At 41.3% G+C, this 27301-nt stretch overlaps 3 protein-coding genes across 6 annotated transcripts in view; 1 reads left to right on the forward strand and 2 right to left on the reverse strand.

Moving 5' to 3' along the window:
- The window catches only part of LOC131426278 (protein gone early), a 140863-nt gene that overhangs the window by 94381 nt on the left and 19181 nt on the right, over positions 1–27301 (forward strand). For all 4 annotated transcript variants that reach the window (XM_058588886.1, XM_058588883.1, XM_058588885.1 and 1 more), the window contains exons 5-6: positions 5606–5753; positions 6083–6244. In XM_058588886.1, the coding sequence (XP_058444869.1) occupies positions 5606–5753; positions 6083–6244 (310 nt within the window). The remainder of the gene's footprint in view (positions 1–5605; positions 5754–6082; positions 6245–27301) is intronic.
- LOC131426280 (uncharacterized) lies at positions 6468–8556 on the reverse strand. Its single transcript, XM_058588888.1, has 4 exons — positions 8409–8556; positions 8108–8233; positions 7589–8029; positions 6468–7519 (listed from the first exon to the last, which is right to left on the reverse strand). Exons 1-4 carry the CDS (start codon positions 8421–8423, stop codon positions 6764–6766), a joined length of 1338 nt encoding a protein of 445 aa, XP_058444871.1. The 5' UTR covers positions 8424–8556; the 3' UTR covers positions 6468–6763.
- LOC131426279 (pupal cuticle protein 36-like) lies at positions 14141–16119 on the reverse strand. Its single transcript, XM_058588887.1, has 3 exons — positions 16065–16119; positions 15001–15938; positions 14141–14942 (listed from the first exon to the last, which is right to left on the reverse strand). The coding sequence occupies exons 1-3, from the start codon at positions 16077–16079 to the stop codon at positions 14438–14440; spliced, it is 1458 nt and encodes a 485-aa protein (XP_058444870.1). The 5' UTR covers positions 16080–16119; the 3' UTR covers positions 14141–14437.

Below are 27301 nucleotides of genomic sequence, written 5' to 3' on the forward strand. Positions count from 1 at the left end.
ATTGTAGAATAATGGTACGATGATGTCTGATTTGTATTCAAGCTCTATAAATTCGCTTGCAGTGTACTCACGAATTTCTGATACTTTTTCCCCACATGTTTCTGTAGTTACTCCACGGGCCAATATTCTAGGCTTTGCCTTTGCCATAAACACGATGCCGACCAATGCAATCTAGGTTTACCGACGTTGCGTCCACCGAATAGGAAAAGAACTTCGCTTTTGGTGTTCATTATTTCAAATTCAATTAGTAGTCATTCCTCATCCGGTATCTTGGTTCAATCGGTATGAACCAACTGCAAGGAAATGTATTCAAAGTAATTATTCTTCCGGCAGAGCTCGTAAAAATGGGCACTCAATTTAATGGGCGGATGAAAGCGTACTCCAACCGAAATCTTCCCCGACGGAACTAGTTTGAAATTGATAAAAGCTATGTTCAGGAAAAGCCAATGAGCAACCATCGGTCAGTGCTGCCAAAAGCCAAATGGAGGCGCCCGGTGGGTGGGTAACTTAATTTGATTACTACAACCAAAAACAAAAAAAGATCAACCGAACAGAAAAGAAAAGCTCCGAAGAAATTAAATTTTCTTTCCATTGAAAGTGGCGACAATCATCCTCGAAGCCCCAAGCCTAGTAGCAGTTCCGAACAGTGGGAAGTTTGCTTTGCTACACAAGCTATACAAATGCTAGATCCCATCAGTGGTGATTGATTTTAATCTGAAAACTCTTCGGCATGTCACCCCCTGCCGAAAACAGCCGGATAAGAGGCGTCCATACCATGCCATGCCATGCCAGGTCACGGGAAGTGTGCAGCGGGGCCAATGGCAGTGTTGTAAAATCATTGTACAAGTTTAAGCGCACTCGTACTCTTGTCGGTCCGTGTCTCCGCCGCCGGTACCGCTTCTGCAGCCCAGATAGCAAAATTCAAACGACCTCAGCGAAAAAACAGCCCCCGTTCTGTCCCAGCACAACTCATCAAGCACAACTAGTGGAAATGATTTATTGGGATTTGATGGCGAAAACTATCGGATTCGATTCGTTGTTGACTTTTTGTGTCGACGATGACGACGACGACGACGACGGAAGAAATTAAACGGAACGTGAAAATGTTTCTTCGAATGTGGTGCAAGGACAAGAACCGAATATCCATTGCTCCCGAGCAGAACCGGTCAAGAACAGTTCCGAAATCAAATTAATCAAAACAATGCAGCCGACAGGGGCGAAAACTTTTTTTCTTTCGGTACGGATAGCAATCCCCAATCCTCCCTCATTCCCAAAAAAAAAACAAAGTGGAATAGTTCTTGGGGTTTGCATTATTTATTTCTGCTGACTGGCCACGTGAGGCCAGCTTTGAGAACAGGTGGCCATCGTCAACAGGTGGTTGTTTGTTGCAGCTTTTTTAGGTGTAGTGAAAACGATGCAAGAGAACCGACAAACATAGGAGACCAGAGCGAAACCTGGCCGGGTGATGCATTTCAGGAGTGTGGATACAAACCTTTCGATCTCTTTCGATTGTGCGGTGCCATCTAGTGGAATATCGATGCGAACACGCGGTGAGAGCGTGGTTAGTATAGAGGCAGTGAAAAGTAATAAATGTACATTCGTTTATTCGTTTTCCACTTAGCATACCTACAGTATAGTACCTAATCAGAAATATGATCAGTAATTTATGATACAAATTTTCTTCGGCGTAATCACAACGATTTGAATTCAATAAAACATATTGTTAAAACCGGGTATAAATAAACGATATAATAATTATAATAATAATAAAACATATTCCTCTTATATTTTAAATATCATATTAAGTATATCGTCATTTATTATTAAATATACTCAAGAATAATATTTGAACCAAACGATTAACTGCTACAAATTTTAAAATAAGCCATTATTTTTATACATTTTGTTGATAATGTCATAAACCATTTCGAGTTTGTTTGTATTAGGACATCATTTCTATTCAAGTTTAGCTATTGGTTGAACTAATGGACGCAGTTGGAGTCAGATATAAAACTTAAAGGGTCAATTATTTAATTGAAACTCCAATTGTCTGATGAAATGATAAGGAAGTTTCATGTAAGAAAGGTCACGACAAGCAAGAATGTCTCGAACTGGGACATTGGATAGTCTACCTTGGGTACGCAAGGAATTTATTAGTTGAGATCTGACATCACGATACTCCACGCATGTCCAAACCACATGATCAATATCGCGATAACCTTCGCCACAAGCACAATGATTAGTCTCGGAAAGTCCAATTCGAAGGAGATGTGCGACTAAAGTGTAGTGATTGGACTTGAGTCTGGACATCACACGAATGAAATCCTTACTCACATACAGTCCCCTGAACCATGCTTTTGTCGATATTTCAGGAATAATTGAGTGCACCCATCGACTTAGAGCATCTTTATCCCAAGAAGCTTACCAGCTAGCAAGTGTTCTTTGGCGAGATGCGCGACATTGTGAGTTAACCATAAATATCTCAAAATTTTAGTTTTCTCAAACTTTTGAAGACCAAACTCGGAAAATTCATCGCGCTTGTCTACCTTTTTCACTCTTGGGCGATGGTTTTGAATTATTCTCAGTCCCGATGTGCAACTGGACGAGTATAAAAAGTCCATGGACGAAAATCGATCACTTCTTCTTGTGCGTTAGACGGGAATAGAATAATGAATACAGATTCTAAAGTTAAAACCAAAATTCGAGAACTGAATCTTAATTATAAGTTTTGAGACTAGATTTTTGGAAACGGTTTCTTGACTATATCTTGAAACTGACTCTAGTGTCTAGTTCAGAAGTCGTTTTGATTCTCTGGAACAAAATTCTAGATAAGAATCCTATATCTGCAGTTGTCGTACGTTCGAGCCCCGACCTGGAAGCATTGATAGTTTCAGTAGGATCGTAGTACTAGCCATGCAATGATCCTGTATGGTATAAATCGGCTGCGAAGCCTGTTGAAACAGAAAGGCCAAATTCCACAAAAGGAATGTAATGCCAAGACTTTCTATTTAGTTTCAGAATTTAATTCCTAAACTCAGATTCAGAATTCAACTCCAGAATGCAAAACCTGGAATTGAATAGATTCATGCCTGGAATTAAAGTTCAGAATTAAATTCGTATTTCGAACCTTAGTTTCTCAACTGAATTCGGAACCAGTTCCAGGTTTCGAATTTAGTTCTTAGAGCTCCCGTTTCTGAATGTCCATAATTTTCTGGTTTTTGTGTAAATGGATAAAGGCAAAGCCAAAAAGTACTCAACAGTTGTTAACATCGAAGAGATTTCCTAAATCGTTTCTTTTGCGGAGTTTTCCTCCACTGAGTAAGTAACTCTAAAGAAAAATATCTATAACATTATATGTTGTACTGTTTTACTCCCTTTTGTTCAACGTTTTGAGTGTGGCAGAATATGTTTGTCATCAATAAGTCATACTTAAGTTTAGATGCACCGTTACAATTCTGAAAGCGAAGCATTAAAAGTGTCAAAATTCACATAATAAATCAACTAGTACGAACGACTATCGATATTCGGAAGTGTGAAAGAAGCATGTCAGTTTTACTCGTATTTACGTTCACCAGTTTTGTCTCGTAGCACCCGATTTTTTGTAACAAAAACGTGAAAACTGATGGTTCAATTGATTATTCAAATTATATGTTTTCATTTGTCTAAGTATTTGATTTATACTTGTATTTTTTATAATTTTTCTTGTGTGCGATTTTACAATCGTCGAATTGAATTTCAACGTCGTCGCAATTTTCATCATCATGCTGTACGGGATTCATTTCTGGTATTCAGAAGGGCTAAATTGTGGTATTCTCTACGATATTAAACACTGTTTGGAGCAAAATGCTCTCATACGCGAAGCAACTAAATGCTGCCTTTATTCCCCCTTGTTTGATGTGAATTTTGCATTGCACAAAGCTAATCAGTTTGTTCTAGATTTGTTCTAAATAGATGAATTTTATCTCCGATTTGCAAAGAAGCAATTTTAATAGTTCTTTAGAAAACATTTGGCGCCTTTAGTAGGGCTGATTTGGCATAATGTTTCCCATATTTGTCCACTTTTTCGTTGTATTTTGCTCCAATGTAAACGACTAGCATTAGGATGACGCAATCGATCTTCATTGAAGTAAAATAGGCTCTGCGAACGTCTCACAATTGAGTTTATACTGAATTGAATTCTTGGTACTGGAACTGGAACTGAGCTCTAGATCTGAACTAATTGAAATGATGCATTTGCTTTACTTCCTGTCTAGTAAACTGCGCAGGCTGGAATAAACGAACAATATCAAGTGTTACCCTTTTATACCTATCCAGGCATGAGAAAGGTATCTAGAGTTTTTTCTTCGATACCCAAATTCAGAAAACTTTAATTTTGTATTATTTGTGATTAAGTCATACAACTGAAAATGTTATCATAAATTGATGATCCTATTCCCGATGGCATGTATGTTGATACGTTAGATACAACAACAAATATTCACGATCAAAAACTTATCACTCCTTCATCGGGTACCCCTTAGTAAAACAAGTAAGTTCAATTCATGCGGGTCATACCCGTTCCTACCAAACATTTTGGAAAACTTCAATTTTGACCAAAAGGTACTCTCATACTACTGAAAATTTTGTTCTAAATTGCTAACCATATTTCTGATGGCATGGAGGAAATATGTTGTTGCGTTAAATGCAACAAGAGATATTCGCGTTTGAGTTCTACCAGACCCTGTCAGCTTGGAGCGAAATCAATCTTCAGTTCAGCAACGCCATCCCACGGCATCACATTCAACATATCATGTCAATTGTATGGGTGCGGCAGCCCTGCTATTTTGGCGCGCACGAATTTGACATTTCTCTCCCCTACTTCTATGTATGAGTTTCGATGCGGACTCACCTGAGGGCGACATGCTCGCAAAAAAAGGATGTTGCCAATGATTTGTTCGGAAAATGTGAGAGCTGGATATCTTGTTAATATGATGTCTTTGGTTCTACCCATTCTTGTACAGGGTAAATTTGAAAAGGCTCTTCATAGTAAAATAAATCGGATTCACGAAAAAAGGTATAATCTCAATAATAATGCTAGAAGGATTAAGTACGTCTTTACGGTGGAGCGTTTGCAAATACATTTATTCTCAAAATACTCGTGTAAAACTTTTTCGCACACGTACTGTTCTTTCGTCGCCATTTTGAAATCATTTGCGCACCTGATGAAATCAACTAATAGAGTGTAAAGAATACACGATAAACTATGTCTACACTGAATTCAATTATTTTACCCAACAGAGCAATTTGGTTGTGTGGATAATAAAAAAGGTACACTCTTCTGTGGCCGATGGTTGTCAGCTTACGAAATGATCTCGTAAAGATATATTTTATTTCTGCAACTAACATATTGTTTGTCTTAAAACCACACACTCGCTTTTCTCCGTGTTTTCATCAAAGAAGATATCAAGGTTTGTGTCTTCGCTGGTTTTATCCATCTCTGCTACAAGGCGCTGCTGTCGCCCGGTGCTGTTGATTTGCACGTTACTTTTTCGTTCTTTCGTTTTTGTTTTGTTTCTGAATTCAACATAGACTCTCGTTTATCTTCATTTTTTCCCTCTTATTTCAGATACTCTCGTGGGCCAAGCCGGAGGCAAACACGTGCCGCTCACCGTACGAGTGGGCCTGCGGACGTTTCGAGGAGAAATATAACAGCCACAGTTTCTACGGGGTCAACAGGGGCGAGTGGAACTTCGATGCGAGTCAGGACTACGAAGGTGAGCAGTTTAGGTTTCCTGATGTTCTATTTTGTTACCGACTAGGGGGATCGGGTTCGTTATTAATTGTGTATTAATTGAGCATAGCATACAGATCTTGGCCGACTAAAAACTAATTTTTATTATATATTTATATTCGCTAAACTGACAAACTGGTTCTCATCCAGTTCTTCCGAGAAGGTGTGAAATAGCTTTCCACTTCATCCTGACATTTCACAATGGGGCGCGTGCCTTTTTTTTTAATGACCTATTCGAATTCGTTTTTATTCCCCTTTGGCGCCAGGAAACGGATTAAAATTCATGTAATAAATGTCGCTCCCTTTCCACAGATACATCGGCCGCCTACGAATTCATCTCGAAACTACCAACGGTTGCCATGTCCTTTTCCGCCCAGTCGATGATCAAAAAACTGCACTCAAGGTGCACCGATGTGGAAACGGTTAGCACCACCGAAGCAATGACGTCCCTGAAACGAGCACTGATGCATTTGGGTAAGTAAATTAAGTGAAGATGTTTCTCTAGTTTGAGCCGCTGATTTGACGTAACGTCTAACTCAATTTGAGCTGTTGTTTCATGGCTTTACAATCAAAATCATTTATGTTTCTTCTCAGAAATATCGGTAATTAGTGCATCGAATTAATGAAGTTTGTAACAAGCCGCTTCTGGAGTGTTGAAATATGGATCCCGTTTGTTAAAATCTCACGACAGCTGGAGTTCATTTTATACTGTTATTTATATTTTCGTTTAAAGTTACATAAATTGTACAAAGTTGGCTTCTGATGTGAGTCTTCTCTTCTAAGCTAATCCTGCAAAAAAAAAATAAATCTATTTTATCGCGTTGGTTCCTAAACTGCTACGTTCTTAGCTTAACAATACTGTCGAAATCTTAATCGTTGATCTGTCCATATCAAAAATCACTTCGTTCGATGGCTGTCATGTTTTCCGTCCGTTGTTCCATTTGGAAGAAGAACGGAAATGACAGTTGATTAATTCGATGCACCCGAACGGCTCTAGAAAGATGTTGTTTCGGTGCCACCCGGAATAAAGGTTTGGCTTAGGCCGAAACTGGTAGTTCCACTTTCACCGCTGAATGTGTACGATCCACTTGAAAGTCCCGAGCTACCCGCATCGAATCCAGAAACTCCTGATCCGCCGAAGTTGCTGCTACTTCCACCGAATTTCGCGGAACCTCCGGTGAAACCTGAACCACTGCCGAAACCGGAACCACTGCTGAAATCTGAACCACTTGAACTGCTAGTTGAACGGCCTAAGCTGCTAGTACCTCCGAAGCTATTACCAAAACTGCCACCACCAACACCGCCGCTGCTGCCACCACCACCAAATCTTAGTCCTTCGTCAAATCCACCGAAACTTCCTCCATCAAATCCACCAACACTTCCTCCGCCAAATCCACCGACACTTCCTCCGCCAAATCCAGCACCACCGACTCCTCCTGCTCCACCAGTATTCTTTCCTTGATACTTGATGAAATATACTTCCGGTTTGGCACTGTTGTAAGTATCGACAGCGGCATCAGCGGAAGAATCGGCTCCACCTTCGGATTTACCAACCAACACATAAACAATGGTCTTCTCCTGAGTGCGGGTACGAGCAGCGGCCCGAGCGGCAGCAGCAGCCGAAGCAGTTGGGGCCTTAATGAACAGGACCTTGTAGTGGGTCTGGGGTTGAATCTCGACGCGAGCCTCCGAATCTACGGGGCCGTCAGCCTCCGGAGCAGCATGATAGAAGAAATGTTTTTTAACGACCTGTTGGGCAGTAGAAAATAGATTCGGTTAGAAGAATTTATACCTGATCTCGGAACCCAAATCAGTTACCTCAGGTTTAACGAAATAACGAACTGGTCCTCCACTTCGAGCTCCTACACCTTCACCGAATCCGGAAGAACCACTGCTGGCTCCTGAACTGAAACCGGAGCCACCTCCAAACCCGGTAGTTCCTCCTCCAGAACTGGAACCTACACTTCCGCCAAATCGGGCACCGCTACCGAACCCTAAGCTTCTACTGGACGAAGAAACTCCTGAACCTCCGCTCACCGAAGATCCTCCACCGAAACCAGATCCTCCGCTCACCGAGGATCCTCCACCGAATCCGGAGCTTCTACTGGACTGGGAAACTCCACCGAAACCAGAACCACCGCTCACTGAAGATCCTCCACCGAAGCCAGAGCCTCCACCAAATCCAGATCCTCGGCCAACTCCACTGCGACCACCGAATCCTCCGGAACTACCGACAGATCCTCCGAATCCTCCTCCAACCTATTCCCAAGATATAAACCGTTTGGTTTTTATACGAAGGCTTTTTTTTTCAATTCCGTACGCGCTAAACATTCTCACCTGCCCGAAACCGACCGAGGGCCCAGCACCGATTGTTGTTACCCCTTGTTCATAGGTAGCCGGTAGGACTTGCACCGAGTCTCCAAAAAACTGCGCGGAAGCTGCCGCAAGGCTGGCGGTTAACACCTTGAAAGAGATGATCAGTATGCATACGCTTAACATCGATAGTGCATTCAGGCCACATAGCGACCATGGCCTGATGACTAAAGGCAAAGCAGACCAGCATCAGAGCTTGCCAAAATGTTTGAATATTCATGCATTGCTTCACACTTGCATTCCTCGAAGTTCTTAGAACACTCACCAGAAGAGCTCGCATCTTCAGTTGGCACACTACCGATTGCTTTCACAATTGAGGATCGATCCTCACTGGAGTTCTAGGCATTATCACATACGCTTTTATACAACGAAAGAACAAAATGTTAAATTTTCACGAACCCGAAAAATGCATTATTTTCTTGTTTTTTTTTCGCTCGATATCATATTTTTGGGCGAGTTGCTCCACTTCCACCATTCTAAGCCAAAGACGATAACCGGATTGAATGTTGGTGCTTTTTTCGAGACAATAACATATAACCAGTCTGGGATATTTTTCGCGGGTTTGTGCATTTCTTTCTATTTTGTTTGTTTTGTCAGCCGAAATTCAAGACGTACACCCAAAAATATGACTGTGCACCATTTCGAATACATATACTTTGATGCAGAAAATTGTGAAATGTTGATGAAAACCGTGTTGCCATCGCTTTCCGAAAAAAATGTGATTCTTGAGGCTTTAAAATGTCAAGAAAAAACAACCCCTTCCTAGTCTAATGTACAGGTTTGGTAATCGAACTCTGTGTGGATCGAATAACTTCTTATACTAAACACACACAAACATATTTATTCGCACCGAATGCAACACTGTCCGACCATAAAAATCAAAATTATAATTTTTGACATAAGTTTGGGTGCTTCGTTCTCAGTTTCGTTGTGCTAAATGGATGTCCATTAGGCGTTGTTCTCGTATGTTCCAATAAAGCGAGATTTGAAACAAATCGTAAAAATGTTCTTCCGGAAATATAAAAAGAAAACCTCTCGTTAATTCAGCTAGTGGTGTGATAATGCCTTTCTCTTGCCATTCAAATAGTTTTTTTTTTTTGGAACACATTTTTCATTAAGTTCCCTTTTAGACACGAATTGAGGTTAAAACGCGTGAAGCGCAATCCTTGTGTGCTGGAAGTTTTTAAGCAACCTCTCGGAATGTCTTTTAACTCAACCATGAAACAGAACGGCGTAGAAGAGCATTTCAAGACGAAGAAAATCGGCCAAGTTTCACTAAAAAATATTTGGTTTGGTAGGTAATATGCAGCTGGGTCGAGCAAGTTAAAGTTTCATCTCTACCGAGCGGCAAACAAGGGAATATTCCGTAAATAATGCCTAAGGAAGCGATTGTTATACGATCCTACGAAACCTTGACGCTCCCTCGCTATTCTGACGTGATTTGGCATCTTGTCACTATACAAAAGAGCGAAAATTTCGTTATCGTTTCGAAAATTTTGGACAAAAGTAACTAAATCGGTTGCAAAGCAGTCTGAACAGACCCTAATGGCTGTAGTTACCTCAAAAGTTCGTAATTTCTTCATGCAACCTTATTCGGTAAATGTAATTTATTTGATTATGACTAATAATATGCAATTAAATGAATAAAAAATAACGCATCTTCAATTGAACTATCAGCAAATTTGTTTTATTCCAGATTTAATCTGTCCAGATTTTGTCGCGAACAAGACTTTATAGCTTTTAAATAAGCTTGAGTTTATCGATGTTCGTTTAGTCATCTGCGAGAAAATGTAAGAGCGGATTGTCGGTTTAGTCACTTATGCCACTACATCTTCGGTACTGGAAATGCTTGCTATTTGATCTTCAAACTCGATCAATGGCCCAGTAGCGGCTTTCAAACGAGCCTAAAATTTCAATGATCTTCGAAAAAACTTACCGGATAGAAAATAAGTTTAGTTTGCGGGTACGTCTTTTATGCCATACCGGAAGTATCTGCAATTTAATCTTCGAACTTGATCAATGAGTAGCTTTCAAACGAACCTGAGCTTATTGGAATCGGTGTAATCTCGGAAAAAAAACTGAACAGAGAACACAAAAAATTACGTTTTGTCGGTTACGTCACTTATGCAATTGTATCTCCGGAAGTAAAAGTCATTTCATCGTCTATTTCAATTTAAATTGTTTAATTGTGCAGGAGATATTTCCTCCTATTTTACACTTTACCTTAGAAACAATAAATCCTAGTGCACACGGTAAATTGATTAAAAATGTAGTTTAAAACCACTCAGTTTTCTTTCGGATTGTTACTTAGAATGTCTTTCAGTCGGTTTGCACAGCAATTCTATATCCTTTCTGTAGAGAAAGGCAAAACTGAACGAAATATAACATTATGTTCAAATCAGCACTCATTACCATATAGCAAAAAAAATGCTACTTTCGATTGATATTCAGTCTAAGAAGCTTTTCTCAGAAGGAAACTGGTTTCTGGGGATCGTCTCTCAGATTGTATTTCACGAGCGTTTGGTTAGACAAACTCTGCAATATGGTAATGGCTCCTATATTTAGACGACCATTTTCACTATGACATTAGGCTTAGGTTTATTTTTAACGGAAATTTAATGATTGAGATCGGGAAGATCTCTGAGAAGAATGTTTAAAAATCAACTGAATAAATGTAAACTAGTGCGGCAGTATGACCATGGTACGGAAATAGCAAGCAGGAATGCGCTGAATCTTATGAAAATTAATCAACTAATGAATGTTAAAAGTAGTAGAGAATCCAAGGTTTGTTTGTCAGAGAAAACAAATCTTTGGGATTGAAATGAAAACAAGTTCCTGTAAAGTCCGACTCACTTCACACTTGGACGTGAAAAATCAACTCTAACTCGGAACTATTTCTGTTTTGTCTTTCTCATAAAGAAAAGTTTTGCTATCATTGTGAAAATCAACTGTTGAATCGAGGTCCGGAGGATTGAGTTCATAAACTATTTGAATCAGTTAATCGAGATTAACAAATGGCTCTCTCTGTCTATGTATGTGTGTGACAAAAAAACCCACTCAATTTTCTCGAAGATGGCTGAACTGATGTTTACATACTTAAATTCAACTGAAAGGTCTTCTAAGCAAAGTCTTGTCATTAAGTTCCTTTTGTGATTTTTTGGTATTTCTGTTTCAACAGACTGCGCGGCCGATTCATAGCTTACAGAATCATTACATGACTAGTACTACGATCCTACTGACACGAAGAACGAGAAAGGTCTTTTGGTCCCATACAAAGATCCTGAATTTCATCTGGATCCGATTTCCGGTTCCAGAGCTACTGGATGATATGCACAAAAAATGGAAAATGTTGTCAGTAACTTTTCACGGAAACGGCTGGATCGATTTTCACCATTTTAGAGTCAAATGAAAAGGTCCGTTTTATAGGATGTTTTTCTGATATCTCACCACATCCGATTTCCGGTTCCGAAGTTCCTGATTTTTTTCTTGGTCCGACTTTCGATTCCACAATTACAGGTGGATGAAGGTTTATAATTTTAAGTCGTTATTAAAAGCAACGCTGCAAAAGAGGGAAAAATTCTTCTTAACTGAGCTTAAAGATGTTCCTATTTGTAGGCCATATTTGTTGCTGGTTATACGAGCCGGCTTCGGCTATACCGAAATTCGGAATCAGGCTCTAGAAATAGAGGCAAAAACTGCAAAACGATCTTACACTCTTTTTCCAATAATGCCAAACCGATCAAATCAGAAATTTTCTTGGGAACTTATTAACAAATTGTTCTGGAGCAGACTTTTTCACCAGTCTTTAGAAGCTGTCTTCATAGATTCGAGTTTGAAAACTCGATTGCCACGAACACTTTCATATTTTGACTGCAGCTGCAATTTTCTTGCCAAATCAGAAATTTTTCTTCGAACTTATTAGGAAATTATTCTGTTGAAGACCTTTTTCCCAGTCACTACAATATACAACGTTTTTAGTAACCGGTCGTTTCATAGAATCGAGTCCAAAGACTCGATTGCAACAAAAACTTTAGTATTTCGTCTGCAGCTGCAAATCAATCGCCAAATTAAAAATTTTCCTGTGAATTTATCAACAGACTATTGTGTTGGAGACATACTCCCGGTGTTTGATGTTGTATGAGCTACTGAAACCAGGTATAGGGATCGTTACCGGACGCAATTGATACGTTTGAGCAGAGTACTGAAAAACAAACAGCACCAATAGATGAAAACACATACTGAACTCAGGTTGCAACATGACAATACCCGACCACACGTCGCATAATCGTCTAATCATTCTTGGAAACTTTCAAATGATAAATCTAATTTTATTTCCGTGCCTTCCGGACGTTGCTTAGTCTGTCTCCAACTTATTCCGAAAATCCTTCAACATCTTTATACAAACCTTACATATAGGAGCACAGTAATCCAGCAAAATAAATTATTCGGGATTCGCCAGCTTCTATTCTTCGTATAAATATTTCATGCACATCAAACACACGAATCAAGAGCATATAGTCATTATTCAAAGTTCGCTTGATTATCAAAAAACGCAAAAAATCAATGCTCCTGAATGTAGACAATTTGTAATACAATAGCTTGTAATGTAACGGTTCATTGCTTCTCTTTTGTTATTAATTGAAAAAGTTTGCTGACGAGTATGTGTTCTTTGTACTGGCGAATAGAATTAATCTGCTGACAGTATCGAATATATATTAAAATATAACAAACAAACAAAAAATAATCACTGTTGAATTCTTCTGAATTCAAAAAACATCCGAACCCAAACCTTCTCAACTGAATTTCACACGAAACTGACGCAGTAGTACGAAAATCGCTTATTTATGCATTTTTAGTAGCTCTGAAGGGTTAATCTGATCCATGTGTTCTTGTGCGTCTGATATTTCGTTCTTTCCCTCGATATTGAAGTTCCGGCAGGGAAAGCCAGTAAGGCTATAGACTAAATTTTCTGTCAATGACAATTTGTTCACTTGAATCGGGATGTGGAAATATTTCTCTGTAAATGTTTCCAATGATATCACAAATCTGAAACAAAATTTGTTTCAAATTTAATAACTAGGAACACTGTCACTTCCGATTCCGGGAGTACAATGGTATAAGTGACGTAAAAGACGAAATGCACTAATTTTTTTCTTTCCGCTAAATTTGTTCTATGATGGCTGAATCGAATTCAACAATCCTAGGGTCGATTCAAGGTCACCATTGGGTCATTGTTCGAGTTCGAAGATCAAATGGTTGTGAATTCTGATTCCGGTGATATAATGGTATAAACGACGTAACTGACAAAACGCACTTTTTTCTTTGTTAATTTTTGTCGGAGGCTGCTAAACTGATTTCAGCAAGCTTAGGTTAGCCTAAAAGTAACTGTTAGTTCATTTAGTTCGAAGATCAAATGAATGTCACTTCCGGTTCCGGAGATGTAATTGTATAAGTGACGCAACCGACAAAATGCTCCATTTTCTCGGAGATGGTTGAATAGATTTCAACAATCTTAGGCTCGTATGAAAACTACTTCTGGGTCATTGATCGAGTTCGCAAATCAAATGGCAAACACAGTTTTTTTTTCCAGAACACAACATTTTCTGGAAGTTATCTGCATTGATTTCGATAATCGAAAGCTACTATCGGGTTATTTGAAGTTCGTAATGCTCTTGTCGAACCCTTTCTATTTCAAAGATATAATCGTATAACTCTGTTAATGAAGGGGACAGGCATTATCACACCACTAAGTCGATTAGGAAGAGGGTTTTTAATGTTTCTCCCGTGTAGCAGAAAATAGATGTTTGGCAATGAATTGTCAAAAACTTTCTTTGTTATTATGGTGTAGTATCTGTTTCCAGTCTACAGTTACAAATTGCTTGCCAAATGAGGATCGAATATAATTTCTATACTCACGCTTCAGTATAGTTAGTGTAACAAACATGACCTGAAAGGAATAAATGGGAGGAAATATGATGGTTGCAACAAAAGCCAAAATAGTTTTAATACTTTTTTTGTGTCTCTTTCTAAATCTCACAAGTCTTATACATAGAACAAAGTTGGCTTCTCGTGCTATACACTTATATGGCAGTCGTATTTAATTCATGATTTTAATCTCTCTCTTTCGTTCTTGCGTTCGTTCTCCATAACCGCGAAAGTTCATCCTAAAGCAAAATAAACTTATTTTAGATTTGACCACGTTGTTTTTCCACGAGTTCACAGTTGTCATTCGGCGTCCGTTATCAAGTTCCAGTTATCGTTCGACCTAGTGTCTAATGCGTTTTTTGATCGTTCTTAGAAATTGCCCGAGCTGAAGGACGTCGAAGAGCCGGACGATGATCCCTCAGATCCTGCACCGAATGTAAACGATTGTGCAGCAGAGCCATCAGATGCTCCCGAGACGAAAGTCGGAACAGCGTCAAAAGTGGTACCGGAGCTAAACGAGGCGGCATTTGCACCGAAAGCACCACTGACAATGGAAGCATCAGCAGGAACAGCATCGGAACTAACACCACCATCGAAACTGCCACCGAAATTAGCCGCTCCCGAGAAGGAAGCACCGGAGTCAGCCGAAGAACTGGAAGTACCGGAAGTGAATCCTCCGGAAACACCACTGGAACCTTCGTCACCTCCGAAACGGGCGGCGCCTCCGAAACTTTGGCTATCAGCAAAGCTTTGGGCACCACCGAAACTTTGGGAACCTCCGAAACTTTGTGCACCACCGAAGCTTTGGGCGCCACCATCGGCGCCGCCGAAACCTGCATCACTAGTTGCTCCTGCAAATGCTCCTGCGCTTGCACTGTAAAATAGGAGAGTTTTAGAAAAAAAAGCTCGATTTCATGAAGCTTCTAACTTACCCAGCGTTAGCCTTAGCTGCACTCTTGCCCTGATACTTAATGAAGTAGACTTCGGGTTTAGCACTGTTGTAAGTATCGACAGCGGCATCAGCGGAAGAATCGGCTCCACCTTCGGATTTACCAACCAACACATAAACAATGGTCTTCTCCTGAGTGCGGGTACGAGCAGCGGCCCGAGCGGCAGCAGCAGCCGAAGCAGTTGGGGCCTTAATGAACAGGACCTTGTAGTGGGTCTGGGGTTGAATCTCGACACGAGCCTCGGCTTCGGCATCAGCCTCAACTTCAGGTGCCGCATGGTAGTAGAAATGCTTCTTCACAATCTCTGGTTTAGTGAAGTATTTGACGTTTCCGCCGGATTTAGCTCCAGCGGACGCTCCAGCGAAAGCCCCAGAGGAAGCTGCACCACCAAATCTGGCAGCAGCACCTCCGCCAATCGACGCAGCACCACTCGAAGTTGCACCTCCACTGGACGATCCGCCAAAACTGGCAGCTCCGGCCGATCCACCAACATTGGACTGAGCTGCACCTCCTCCGAAACTGCCACCGAATCTGGCAGCACTTCCACCGAAGGAAGCCGAACCATCACTGGCTCCTGCACTTGCTCCACCACTGGCTCCACCAATAGCAATACCAGAACGACCGGCAGCTAAACCAGCTTCGAATCCAGCTTGGTACTGGCCACCACTAGCAGCGGATGCAGAATTTTGCGAAAACACGCTATTCGACGAAACGGCACTGTTAAATCCTACAGATTTTCCACTGGCGGCACCAGCACTACCAACACTGCTGACCACCTGGTCGTACTGAGATGGCGAGTAGTCAACCGAAACGGAACCTTGGCCCACGTCGTAACTCGACTGTCCTCCTTGTGCCGCAGCGGCCTGACGCAACTTCAGGCCAATGTCAGCTGATACGATCGCCAGACCGGCGACGAGAAACTGCAAAAGAACAAGAACAATCCTGTTAGCTCCCAACGGTCTCTGAATGCCACGGATCTGTCACTCTTAAGTTCTAATGTTCACTGTACTAGCACAACTCTCAAACGTCTTGCCAACAACACCTACCACGAAAACGCGCATGATCCTTCCTCTTGGATATCTGTTGTCACTAGAACGAAGAACCGCACCGGAGTGAAGATGAGATAATACTTTCGCTTTTTATATACCGCCAAAAAATGACACGTCCCACGAGGCGTCAACGCGAACCACTTGCGCGTGGCTTTAGGATATCTCACAGGGATGTGGTTTTTTTTTCTAATTCTCTCAAGCCATACCTGTTCTTCCCCGCGGCTGTTTTCAGCATTTTATGAATTAATCGAGAAGAAGAAAAAAAATCATCTCACCATCACCATCGCTTCCACTCTTCTAATCCGTCGGTCGGGCGAGTTTGCGGTGGTGTGATGATGAGCTTGATGCTTCTGAATGTGATTCGTTGGTGGCGTGCTTTATTGGCACCATGTCCATATCCTACTGCAGACAACGATTTCCCCTCCCAGTTCTAATCGGACTAGATTCGAGCCATCGTCGGTGAAGCATTTTTTTCTCTCGTGTATAGGTCAGTTTCAAATCAGCCGGCCGAAATTTTTCAAAATCTGATCGCCGAAGAAGCTAGGTCATTGACGGATCCGATATAAGCTAGGAGGAAACGTGCCGATGTTAATCGGTAGCATCGATCAGCAGATATATGTTAAGTTTTGAAAATCTTCCGTCTGTCTAATTTACACCGAACAAATGTCAACTCGTTATCCTCCTGATTGTCCGTGTGCAGTGTGAAGCACTGTAAATGTGACCATAAAATGATGGACATGCAGTGTTGCCAATTTTTAAATCAGTAGCGTGATTCTAAGTGCGAAAAAGGAATGTAATGCCAGGACTTTGCCTGTGTTGTGAATACGACTTATTTTATTATGGGGCGCCTTTTTAAAATTTACCCTATAAAAGAGTGATAATTTTTTTGTTGTGAGTATATCTTGTTGAACGTTTCAACATAATCTCAAATATTTCAAATATTTGTTTACATATGAACTTACAAAATCAAAAATGATCACACGAAATGAAAGAAAATTACTGTTCTTACATTTTTAAATGAACAATTTTTGTAACAGATTCTGATTTGACCCATGTCAGCACCAGCCAATCAGAATACGTTCTGAGTTCGAGAACAAAATATAATCGTCTTTTATATATATCTGCTGCATCGATATAAAAGATAAATATTTCACCCTTTTGCATATTTTTCTGGGACACACTCTAAACCAGACATACGGAGGAGCAACATCGAACACACCAAAAGTCTGCCAAGTCGTCAAACATTATGAGAGCGCTGCTTAGTAAATTGGTCCGGAATTAAAGCCGGATTTTATCGTGTCTTCCAAATGCACCAATTGATTCCGCCCGAAATGGATAGTTTCATCTTCTTTGAAATCCAACTGGAAATCACAATGAATTCCGAGTCAAACTGCGGACGAGTTTATAGAGTGTTCACGCCAAGAGCCATCCAAGTTCTATCTAAATGTATATCCTGTTGTTGGTGAATTCAAGGCACTTTTCAGTCCCATAGAACATCATTAAGAAATAATTAAATCTTCCTACCAAAAGCATCAGATTAATCAAAATTGAACTTGAAATATTGCGCCGTCTCTAACACATTTAATTACGACGGCAACGCACTCACGCAATGTGACAATGGAAGTATTGATGTAAAACACGTCCTGGTATGGGTGTTGTTCGGAAATATGCCGTGCGAAACAGGATTGCCACATATACAGATTAATCTGTATTTTATTTCTCCTGAAAAATACAGATGTAAATGTGGCAAAAGGAAAGAATTTCTCAACACCGCTAAAATTTGCACATTTGCTTAAAAAGTGTTTTTCTAAATAGATTTCATGTTTCTATGCGGTTCAGTTAATTAGTTAATTATAAAGAACTATAAAAATTATTTCGTTATATTTAATTGTGTGTCAGAATGCAAAATTCACACAATCGATCAACTAACTGATATTCGGAAGTGTGAAGGAAATGTTCCAATTTTATTCGTATTAACGATATTCTGCTATGTCTCTGACATTACCCTTACCTTACCTAACCTAACAGCTATAGGCCTGGGGTGTCCTTTGCTGTATCAAGCATACGTCTCCACATAACTCGGACCATGGCTGCTCGTCGCCAGCCACTCAAGGCACGGATGCTTCTGAGATCACTTGATTGATCCACCTTGCTCGCTGCGCTCCTCTTCTTCTTGTACCAGTCGGATTAGATTCAAGAACCATTTTCACTGGGCTGTCGTCCGACATCCTTATGACATGCCCAGCCCATCGTAGACGTCCGATATTAGCTGTCCGTACGATAGGTGGTTCTCCTAGCAGCTGTTGCAATTCGTGATTCATACGCCGTCTCCACGTTCCGTTTTCCATCTGCACTCCGCCATAGATGGTCCTCAGTACCTTTCTTTCGAAAACACTGAGGGCGCGTTGGCCCTCTGCCAACATAGTCCAGGTCTCGTGGCCATAGAGAACAACCGGTCTAATGAGCATTTTGTAGATGGTCAGTTTCGTACGGTTGCGTACTTTTCTCGATCGGAGGGTTTTTCTGAGTCCAAAGTACGCACGATTCCCTGCCAAAATACGTCTATGAATTTCTCTGCTGGTGTCATTATCGGTGGTCACCAGTGAGCCCAAATACACGAACTCGTCAACCACCTCGATATCGTCACCGTCTATCAATATTCGTGGTGGGAGGCGTAGTGTTTCTTCTCTAGAGCCTCTTCCTCTCATGTATTTTGTTTTCGACGCATTTATGACCAGTCCGATACGCCTAGCTTTCTGTCCGATGTAGGTTTCCGTCATCTTCTCAAGGTTACGTGTCATAATATCAATATCGTCAGCGATAAGCCAAAAAGTTGTACGGACTTTCGGAAGATCGTGCCACTCGTGTCGATCCTCGCTCTCCGAATCACACTTTCCAGGGCAATATTGAACAAGATACAAGAAAGTCCATCACCTTGACCTAGCCCTCTCCGAGATTCGAAGGGACTCGAGAGCGTCCCAGATACTCGGACGTAGCACATCACTCTATCCATCGTTGCTTTGACCAATCGCGTCAGTTTATCCGGGAAACCGTATTCGTGCACGATCTGCCATAGCTGTTCTCGATCGATTGTGTCGTATGCCGCTTTGAAGTCAATGAATAGGTGATGCGTGGGTACGTTGTATTCACGACGCTTCTGGAGCTTGTCTTATCGCGAATATGTGATCCGTAGTGGCGCGGGCTCCAGTAAATCCCGCTTGGTACGGCCCTACGAATTCCTTAGCTATTGGTGATAGACGACGGCAAAGGATTTGGGAGAGTACCTTGTAGGCGGCGTTCAGCAATGTGATTGCGCGGTAATTGCAACAGTCTAGCTTATCGCCCTTTTTGTAGACGGGACATGCCACTTCATCCATCCATTCCTGCGGTGAAATCTCCTCCTCCCAAATCCTAGAAATCATCCAGTGCAGCGCTCTAGCCAGTGCCTCTCCTCCATGTTTGAGCAGCTCGCCTGGCAACTGGTCATTGCCCGCGGCTTTGTTGTTCCTCAACTTGCCGATCTCCTCACTTATCTCCGACAGATCAGGGGCTGGGAATCTGTCGTCGGCTGAGCGTGCACCCAGATTGATTCCTGTACCGTTCTCTGTATCTTGTGCTTCGCCATTCAGATGCTCGTCATAGTACTGCTTCCACCTGTCGATCACCTCACGTTCGTTCGTGAGAAGGTTACCACTGGTATCTCTGCACATTTCGGCCTGTGGCGTGTGGCCTCTACGTGAGCGGTTCACCTTCTCATAGAACCTCCGTGTGTCATTTGCCCGGTACAGCAGTTCCATCGCTTCGCGATCTTGGTCTTCCTGGTGGCGCTTCTTCTTCCGGAAAACCGTGTTCTGTCTGTTCCGCGTATGTCTGTATCGTTCCTCGTTCGCTCTAGTGCGGTGTTGCAGCATCCTCGCCCTTGCTGCATTCTTCTCTTCGGCCAACTGCTGACATTCGCCGTCAAACCAGTCATTTCCTCGATTCGATAACCTCGTACCTAGCACGGTTGAAGCAGTGCTACTCACGGCGGATTTTATATTCCCCCAGCCGTCTTCAAGAGTCGCCGCGCCAAGCTGCTCTTCCGTTGGTAGCACTTGCTCCAGTTGTTTCGCGTATTCCTCTGCAGTACGGACGCTACGTAGCTGCTCGAGATTGAATCCCGGCGTTCCTGTGCGACGAATATTGTGCACCGTCGATAGTTTTGAGCGCATACAAACCGCGACAAGGTAGTGGTCAGAATCAATATTGACACTGCGGTAAGTGCGGACATTGATGACGTCGGAGAAGAATCGCCCGTCGATGAGAACGTGGTCGGTTTGGTTTTCCGTATGTTGATCAGGTGATCTCCAGGTGGCTTTGTGGATATCTTTGCGGGGGAATAAGGTGCTTCGAACTACCATTCCTCGGGAGGCTGCAAAGTTTACGCATGTTGACCGTTGTCGTTTGTTACCGCGTGCAGGCTCTCCCGCCCGATCACATTGCCTCCCGGCCTACCTGAGCATTATGTCGCCGATGACGAGTTTTACATCCCGCCGTGGACAGCTGTCGTAGGTTTGCTCCAGCTGCGCGTAGAATGCTTCCTTCTCGTCATCGGGTCTCGTCTCATGTGGGCAGTGCACGTTGATGATGCTGTAACTGAAGAAGCGGCCCTTGATCTTCAATACGCACATTCTATCACTGATTGGCTGCCACCCAATCACGCGCTGGCGCATCTTGCCCAACACTACAAATCCAGTTCCTAGAACGTTGGTTGTGCCACAGCTGACATTACCCACCCCCCTTTTTTCATTATTGAACAGTATTTTATCATCACACGAAATTATTTTTTACTGGTAGATTGGACATTTAAATGATGTCTCTTTTGAACGCTAGAGCGATCTTAAATTAGTGACGCCATCTGTCTGTCAGACCGGACACTTATTTACCGTCGTGTTATGGTTATACGCATCCGAAACACAGTTGCAATTTAGTCACCAGGAAAAATAGTTCCTGTACACATTTTTTTTTACGATATTCCATTCCCGGTTCACAGGGCTATACTTTGTACTAATCAAATCTCCTGATCAAACCAAACGCCTGGCATCACTACCAACATAGCAACCCCCGCGATCTCATCACGGGCTGTCTTCCGTCGATTTTATCATCGCAGATTTACGCTGACAGTCACTAATTTACCTCAGACACGAGGCCCACCGGGAACCCACCGGCACCGAAAACAAAAAAATGACGACGAGTGAGAGGCAGGAAGGTATTAGCCTTTCTGTCCAAAACCTATCAGTCTCGAAATGTTAAACACCACCACCGTATCCGCGGGTGGGTATCCTTGTTAACGACACCATGACATCTCTCGCGAGCACTCGCAGCAACACGACGCATCATGATTTCCGGGGATCGCGACCATCAAAGCCCGCTGAAGCCGCGATCTATTTTCCACAATCGGTAACGAGCTTCGAATGTTGCAATTTTGCTGGTAATTTATTACCGACCATCAGTTTTTTGGAAATGTCAATCCAGTGAATGTTTCGATAATGGGGCAATCAAAATCAGGAATCAGATTTCCGACTGGTTTATTGGGGATTAGATCATTTCGTCGGCGGACAAAATAGCGCTAATTGAGAAAGACATAAAACGCGTTCTGCATGTATGAAAATAAAACCTGTGCTCGACCGAAAAGCGTTTTGGATGGGCCTTAAGAAAATATTAGTCCCAGTGAAGTTCGTAATGAAATGTTTTTGTTATCAATCAAGAGTATAAATCCGCTATTTAGTGCAAGATTAGACGTTTTAAGTGATTTTTGAGACTGTTGGTAGACCTTTTAAATAATGTAATTAAGTTTTCCGGCAAAACATGAATGAAAATTGTAAATCGAATATTTGTGGATCGGATATTGTAGAGAAAGTTCGACATAGCCTAGTTGGTTGCAGTCCCAACACCCGTTGAAATCGTGTCTTCAAGGTGCGGATAGTCGGCCCATGGTAGATTTACAACCAACTCGACATTGGATGATGATCTGGTGCGGTTTTCTGTCCTAACCAACAAACCTACCAACCAACGAACTTAGGATTTGATTTATGTTCAGCTTTGGGGTTGTTGTGTTCGTCATCGGAACTGATATCAAACCAATCGGCTTCGATCATCGAAATTAAACTTGTTTCTTGTGTTATTGTTTGTTTTTTTTTTGTGTTAGCGGGGCTAAGGTCGACTCGAATACGGCAATATTGATGTAGATTGGAAAATTTATGTGGCTCGAGCTTCGATCCGCTACCGGTTCTTCAACCGGTATCGAATGTGAGCCGAAAACGGAATCTTCAAAGTAACTGCAAACGGATCTACCTTCGAATGAGTTTCCGATCTTAGGTTTGGTTGATAGCAGTATTTTTTATGTAAGCAAATGGAATTTAAAATATTCTAAATCTAGTTTAGGCGTGATATTTTTCGAACAATTTCGAAATATTTGATATTGCTTAAGATTAATTCTAAAAGTGCAAATATCAAGGATTTCCACAGGCTCGTCAACGAGCCATCTACGAAAGGAAAACAAAACGGGGAAATTTATTCAAACCACACACAAAAGGAATCGATTCTGCTATGTTTGCATAGATTAATCCGAAGTGGATTAGGTGAAAGGAAAAAAAACCGGTCCCAGTCGTCACCATATTTTCGTTGCTCTTGATAATCAAAAGCTGTGGAGACTACATCGAAAGAGAAATGTGATAACCTTGGCCGGTTGATTGGTAATATTTAGCTGCTCAAACGAATCCAACGGAGAAGGCGGTAGAGCCGGTCGTCTTTCAAGTGTTGAGAACGATTCTGTTGTGCAAATCCACACGAAAAAAGTTTGTAAATGACACTTTACCAAAAAGATGAAAACTATCATAGTTCTGAAGCGTTTTGTTTCTTCTTAATCATTGGTGAATGTGGATTCTGATATCTGATCCTGAGGGAAGCATTCTGCAACCGGCTATTTTCGGTATGCATAATAACAATTCAAGCGTTTTTGGTTGAGCTTACTAGAGTTTGTGTGATTACCCTACCAGTTCGTGACGGTAATTCACATTGTTCACGCAAGAGCTTGTAAAATGTTAGTTATTTTTCTGAATTTAATTAGTTGAAATTTAGTACAGTTAATCGATTGTTGTTTTCTCTAAACCGTCACTTTCGATTTATCCTGCTGGCAGCAGGAGCGGATTAAATAAACGATGTGAAAAAAGATCCTAACGAGCGGTAGGAAGATCGCATGGCACATGAACAAAAACGATGCGACTAAGCCGCATTAAATATTTTTTTCATTTGCACTCAGAATGAATGCACTTAGAATGACCCTTTCGGTGAAGTGGCCTTCGGTGAACCGGCTTTCGACAAAATGGTCTTCGGCGCAATGGTCTTCAGCGAAATGGCATTCGGCGAATTGGCCTTCCGACAAAATGACCTTTGGTGGAATGGTTTTCGGCGAAATGACCTTAAGCAAAAGGCCTTCGGCGAGATGGTCTTTGGCGAAATGTCCTTCGGCGAAATTGCCTTAGTCGAAATGGTCTTCGGCGAAATGGTTAACTCACTTTCACTCTTTGTGTTTTGACTACAATGGAGAAAGTGAATGAAAGAAATGAATCAAAACAATCCAAAATTTGAGTAAAAAGAAGTCAAATGGCTCAAGTCAAGAATGGCAACTAAAACTGTTCCAATTTTAGGTGCATTTGCCGATACGATCACTGTTCGAATCATCTGGTTATCGACAAAACTGGATCAACTCTCATAACTCATCTGAGACAGTGGGTTGGTTACTGTTGTTTTGACACCGAATAAATTTTGTTAAATTTCCGTTTTTTTTTGCTTGTTCTGTCCCAGGGATACCTCTCTGGGTTTCACAGCTTCTTCGAGCACGTTGTTTATCATTCGCAACAAATGACAAATTGCGCTGATCACCGATCTTTGATCGCATTTTTCATCAAAAATGCTAAATATTGAAAGGGAGCACATTATATCAATATATTCTTCGCACTGCCAAACATCGCTTTTCGCTAGCTAGCTAGCCAAACGGTGGAGCATTTGGCAAAACATTTTACTCTAAGCATCCACAAGAAGATCAAGGACAGACAAACTGCAAAACTGACAACGATTGTGGTTGGTTGGTGATTTCAACTGATGGGAATCTTCTATACTCCAATCTCTGGTCCCACAGTGTCTGCAGTCGCGAAGGCGGCTTCTCTAGCCGATACACATCGCAGAAGTTTGGTTTTCGATGTTATTTATTGTTGGACGAGTAGAGTTATTCAATAAAAAAAATGCATCGATTTTTATTATCAGCTCCGATTTTTCTCCATCCGAGTGAAGTCTCGATTGCAAAAGCGGCGCGTTAATTCGACTAACACCTGCGGAAATTTGTTCGCCCAAACAGGCTTGCTTGCTGTTCCTTTCATTTCCAACCCATCTGAGTTCGTGACCTTGATCTTCAAATTTGTTTTCGGATTTCGACATTTGCAAAAAAGGAAACCTAAATGATCCAGTTCGAAATTGATGCGCCTGATTTGATAGCTCTGGTGCCGTGCTAACGCACAGACCTAGCAGAAAGATGAGCCTAGGAGGAAACTGGTTTTCCCAAAATTTCAACCTAACCTCAAGTGATTGTTGCGTTAATCTGTTCACGTCGTTTGCTGAAGGCCAACGACCTTTTTTTCGGTGATCGTTGAAGCTGCGTTTCCTCAATAGAGAACAAAAAAAAAGACAACGGGAAGCTCTAGGTGTTAAATATGGTTTGGCGACGAGGTCAGTATAGGATTCACAAACTTCTAGTAATGTGAAGCATTTGGGTTTATGTTCTATCAAAAGTTACACAAACTAAAGCGATGAGATGACTATTCTGATGAGCATTTATAAAACTTGAATCTCGACCACCCACTGCACAAAAAGATTGTTTTGGTTTGTGATAGTTTCACAGTTCTGTTGTGTTTGATTTCTTCATTAGAGTCGGGGAAAAAACTTAGTTGCATTCATAATGTGAAGCAAAATAAATAAATAAATAAATAAATAAATAAATTGTTGTTTGCTTCTGGAGCTGATTCAGATAAAAACATTCTATAATTCTTATAAATATTCATCACAAATCCACTTCGAAGCTCCAGTTTGCGAAAGATTAAAATGAATTAATTTTCGTTTTTTAAAACCAGACTGCGATAAGACCCGAATTCAACCGGAATCAGTATGAAAAAATACCCATCAGGTGCAAGAATCGCATCGGGTTTTGCAAGAGTCCCAGGCACAGTTGAATGTTATCATCGATCATCGCCGATCGAGTTGACAGTTGGAATTATGTTAATTAATCTGAACGAATTAACAGTGGAATTCGGTTGTTTTTATCTCGGTATGTAAACTATATTACCCATAGAACGCTGCTCGGATCCCAATCGAAAAATTATCTCCACTGTCTGTAGATCGTTTCTGCCCACGAACAGGATTTTAGCACCATATCCTGATGCAGGAGACACGTTTATTTAGCTAGAATGTAGCGAGGATTGGACTATGGCCATCATCGATTCCCAGATTACAAAATTACAATACATATTGCAAATTGTTTTTTGCACAGTCTAGTGGCAACAACAACAATGTTTTTGATTTAACTAACACATCTGTTGATTTTGCCATAACCAATTGGGTAAAGTGTCAGAGGTCAGGGTCGTTTCGCCGAAGGCCATTTCGCCGAAAGCCGGTTGTTGTTCCAGTTTTGTCGATAATCAGATGATTCGAACAGTGTCAGTATCGGCAAATGCACCTAAAATTGGAACAGTTTTAGTTGTCATTCTTGACTCGAGCCAATTGACTTCTTGGATTGTTTTGATTCATTTCTTTCATTCACTTTCTCCATTGTTGTCAAAACACAAAGAGTGAAAGTTTCGTTCAATAAACCAAAGTTAGAGTAAGTATAACTCTCCATTCAGTAGATATATTTTGCATCTCAGTATACTTTTGCAAGTATCGAATGGAAACAACTTAGAACCCCTTTATCCAAAACTGGGTTACTGAACGGAGCCCCTAAGTCAGATGGAAAGTACTCAAATTTAGGCAGTTTTGCGTTTTCGTATAGAAGACGGATGGAAATTTGGTACCGTTCGAGTTGAACCCGATAAGATATCGAACGGTGATGTTACATGTCAGAATGTGGCTAGAGCGACCTAAAAAGTAATCGCTTCGACGTCGACACCCGTGAGAAATATTCACCTGAATATTTACATGCTCTAAAAATGGGCATCTCGAATTTTGTAAAGCGATAGGACCCAAAGGATTAGGCACCTCAAAAGTAGTCTCTAGGCTAAATTTTAGCTAAATCGGATATAGGAACACCACTTACTTCGGTTAACAGGTTACCGGACAAAGTTAAATAACCTGTGTATGTGGTGAACGATGCCATAGAAGTACGTGTACATGACCCTCCCCCGCAGGCCAGTGATCATTTCGTTCGAGAAATATGTCTAAGCACGCAGAAATTCTTTCCATCGAAAAGGAAATATGACGGATTTTTTTCCCCGGTATCCGGAATGACGTGCGAGTGGTTCGTAAGGCAATTTCATCTTATATTGTTTGTGGTCAAGACGGGAGAACCCTTGTAAAACGCTAATTACCTATGAGAATCAGCTTTGTTAACAACAAATAGGTCTGAAAAAAATATATTTAAAATAAAAAAAATTTCGTATCATAAATACAATGGAAGAATTCGGTGCACGTCGAGCTACTCTGTCAAAAAATCTCATCAATAAAATCGCTTCGATTGAGATTGCAATTTGTTTTCATCTGCCATAAGCATAAACCACTGAAGGCTCATCTGAAGGTGTGTGATACTTGAAATTTTAAGTTGGATGTAAAGCAAGCAAAGCAAAGCCTTGGTTGGTAATTTCTGTAGTGGAATTTGACCTTCTGTTTCAACAGACTTCGCAGCCGATTCAGAGTATACAGAACCACTGCATGGCTGGTGCTACAATTCTATTGACACTACGAATCCTTCCAGCTCTGGGCCCGAACATACGACAACTGGTTTGAAAGACTAGTGCCCTATGCATTGAACCACCAACCCGGGACGAGTAAAGCAAGCAGCTTAGAGTGGATTTGTACTGTGTACAAAATGATTCATTATTTTATATTCAGTACCATCCAATATGCTTTCATCGAATTGATGAAGAATCTAAAAAATAATTGAATGCGGATGGGGATGCTATTAATCCTTCAATTTTACCGGTTGTGCAGTG

Source organism: Malaya genurostris, chromosome 1, assembly GCF_030247185.1.
Source record: "Malaya genurostris strain Urasoe2022 chromosome 1, Malgen_1.1, whole genome shotgun sequence".
NCBI lineage: Eukaryota > Metazoa > Arthropoda > Insecta > Diptera > Culicidae > Malaya > Malaya genurostris.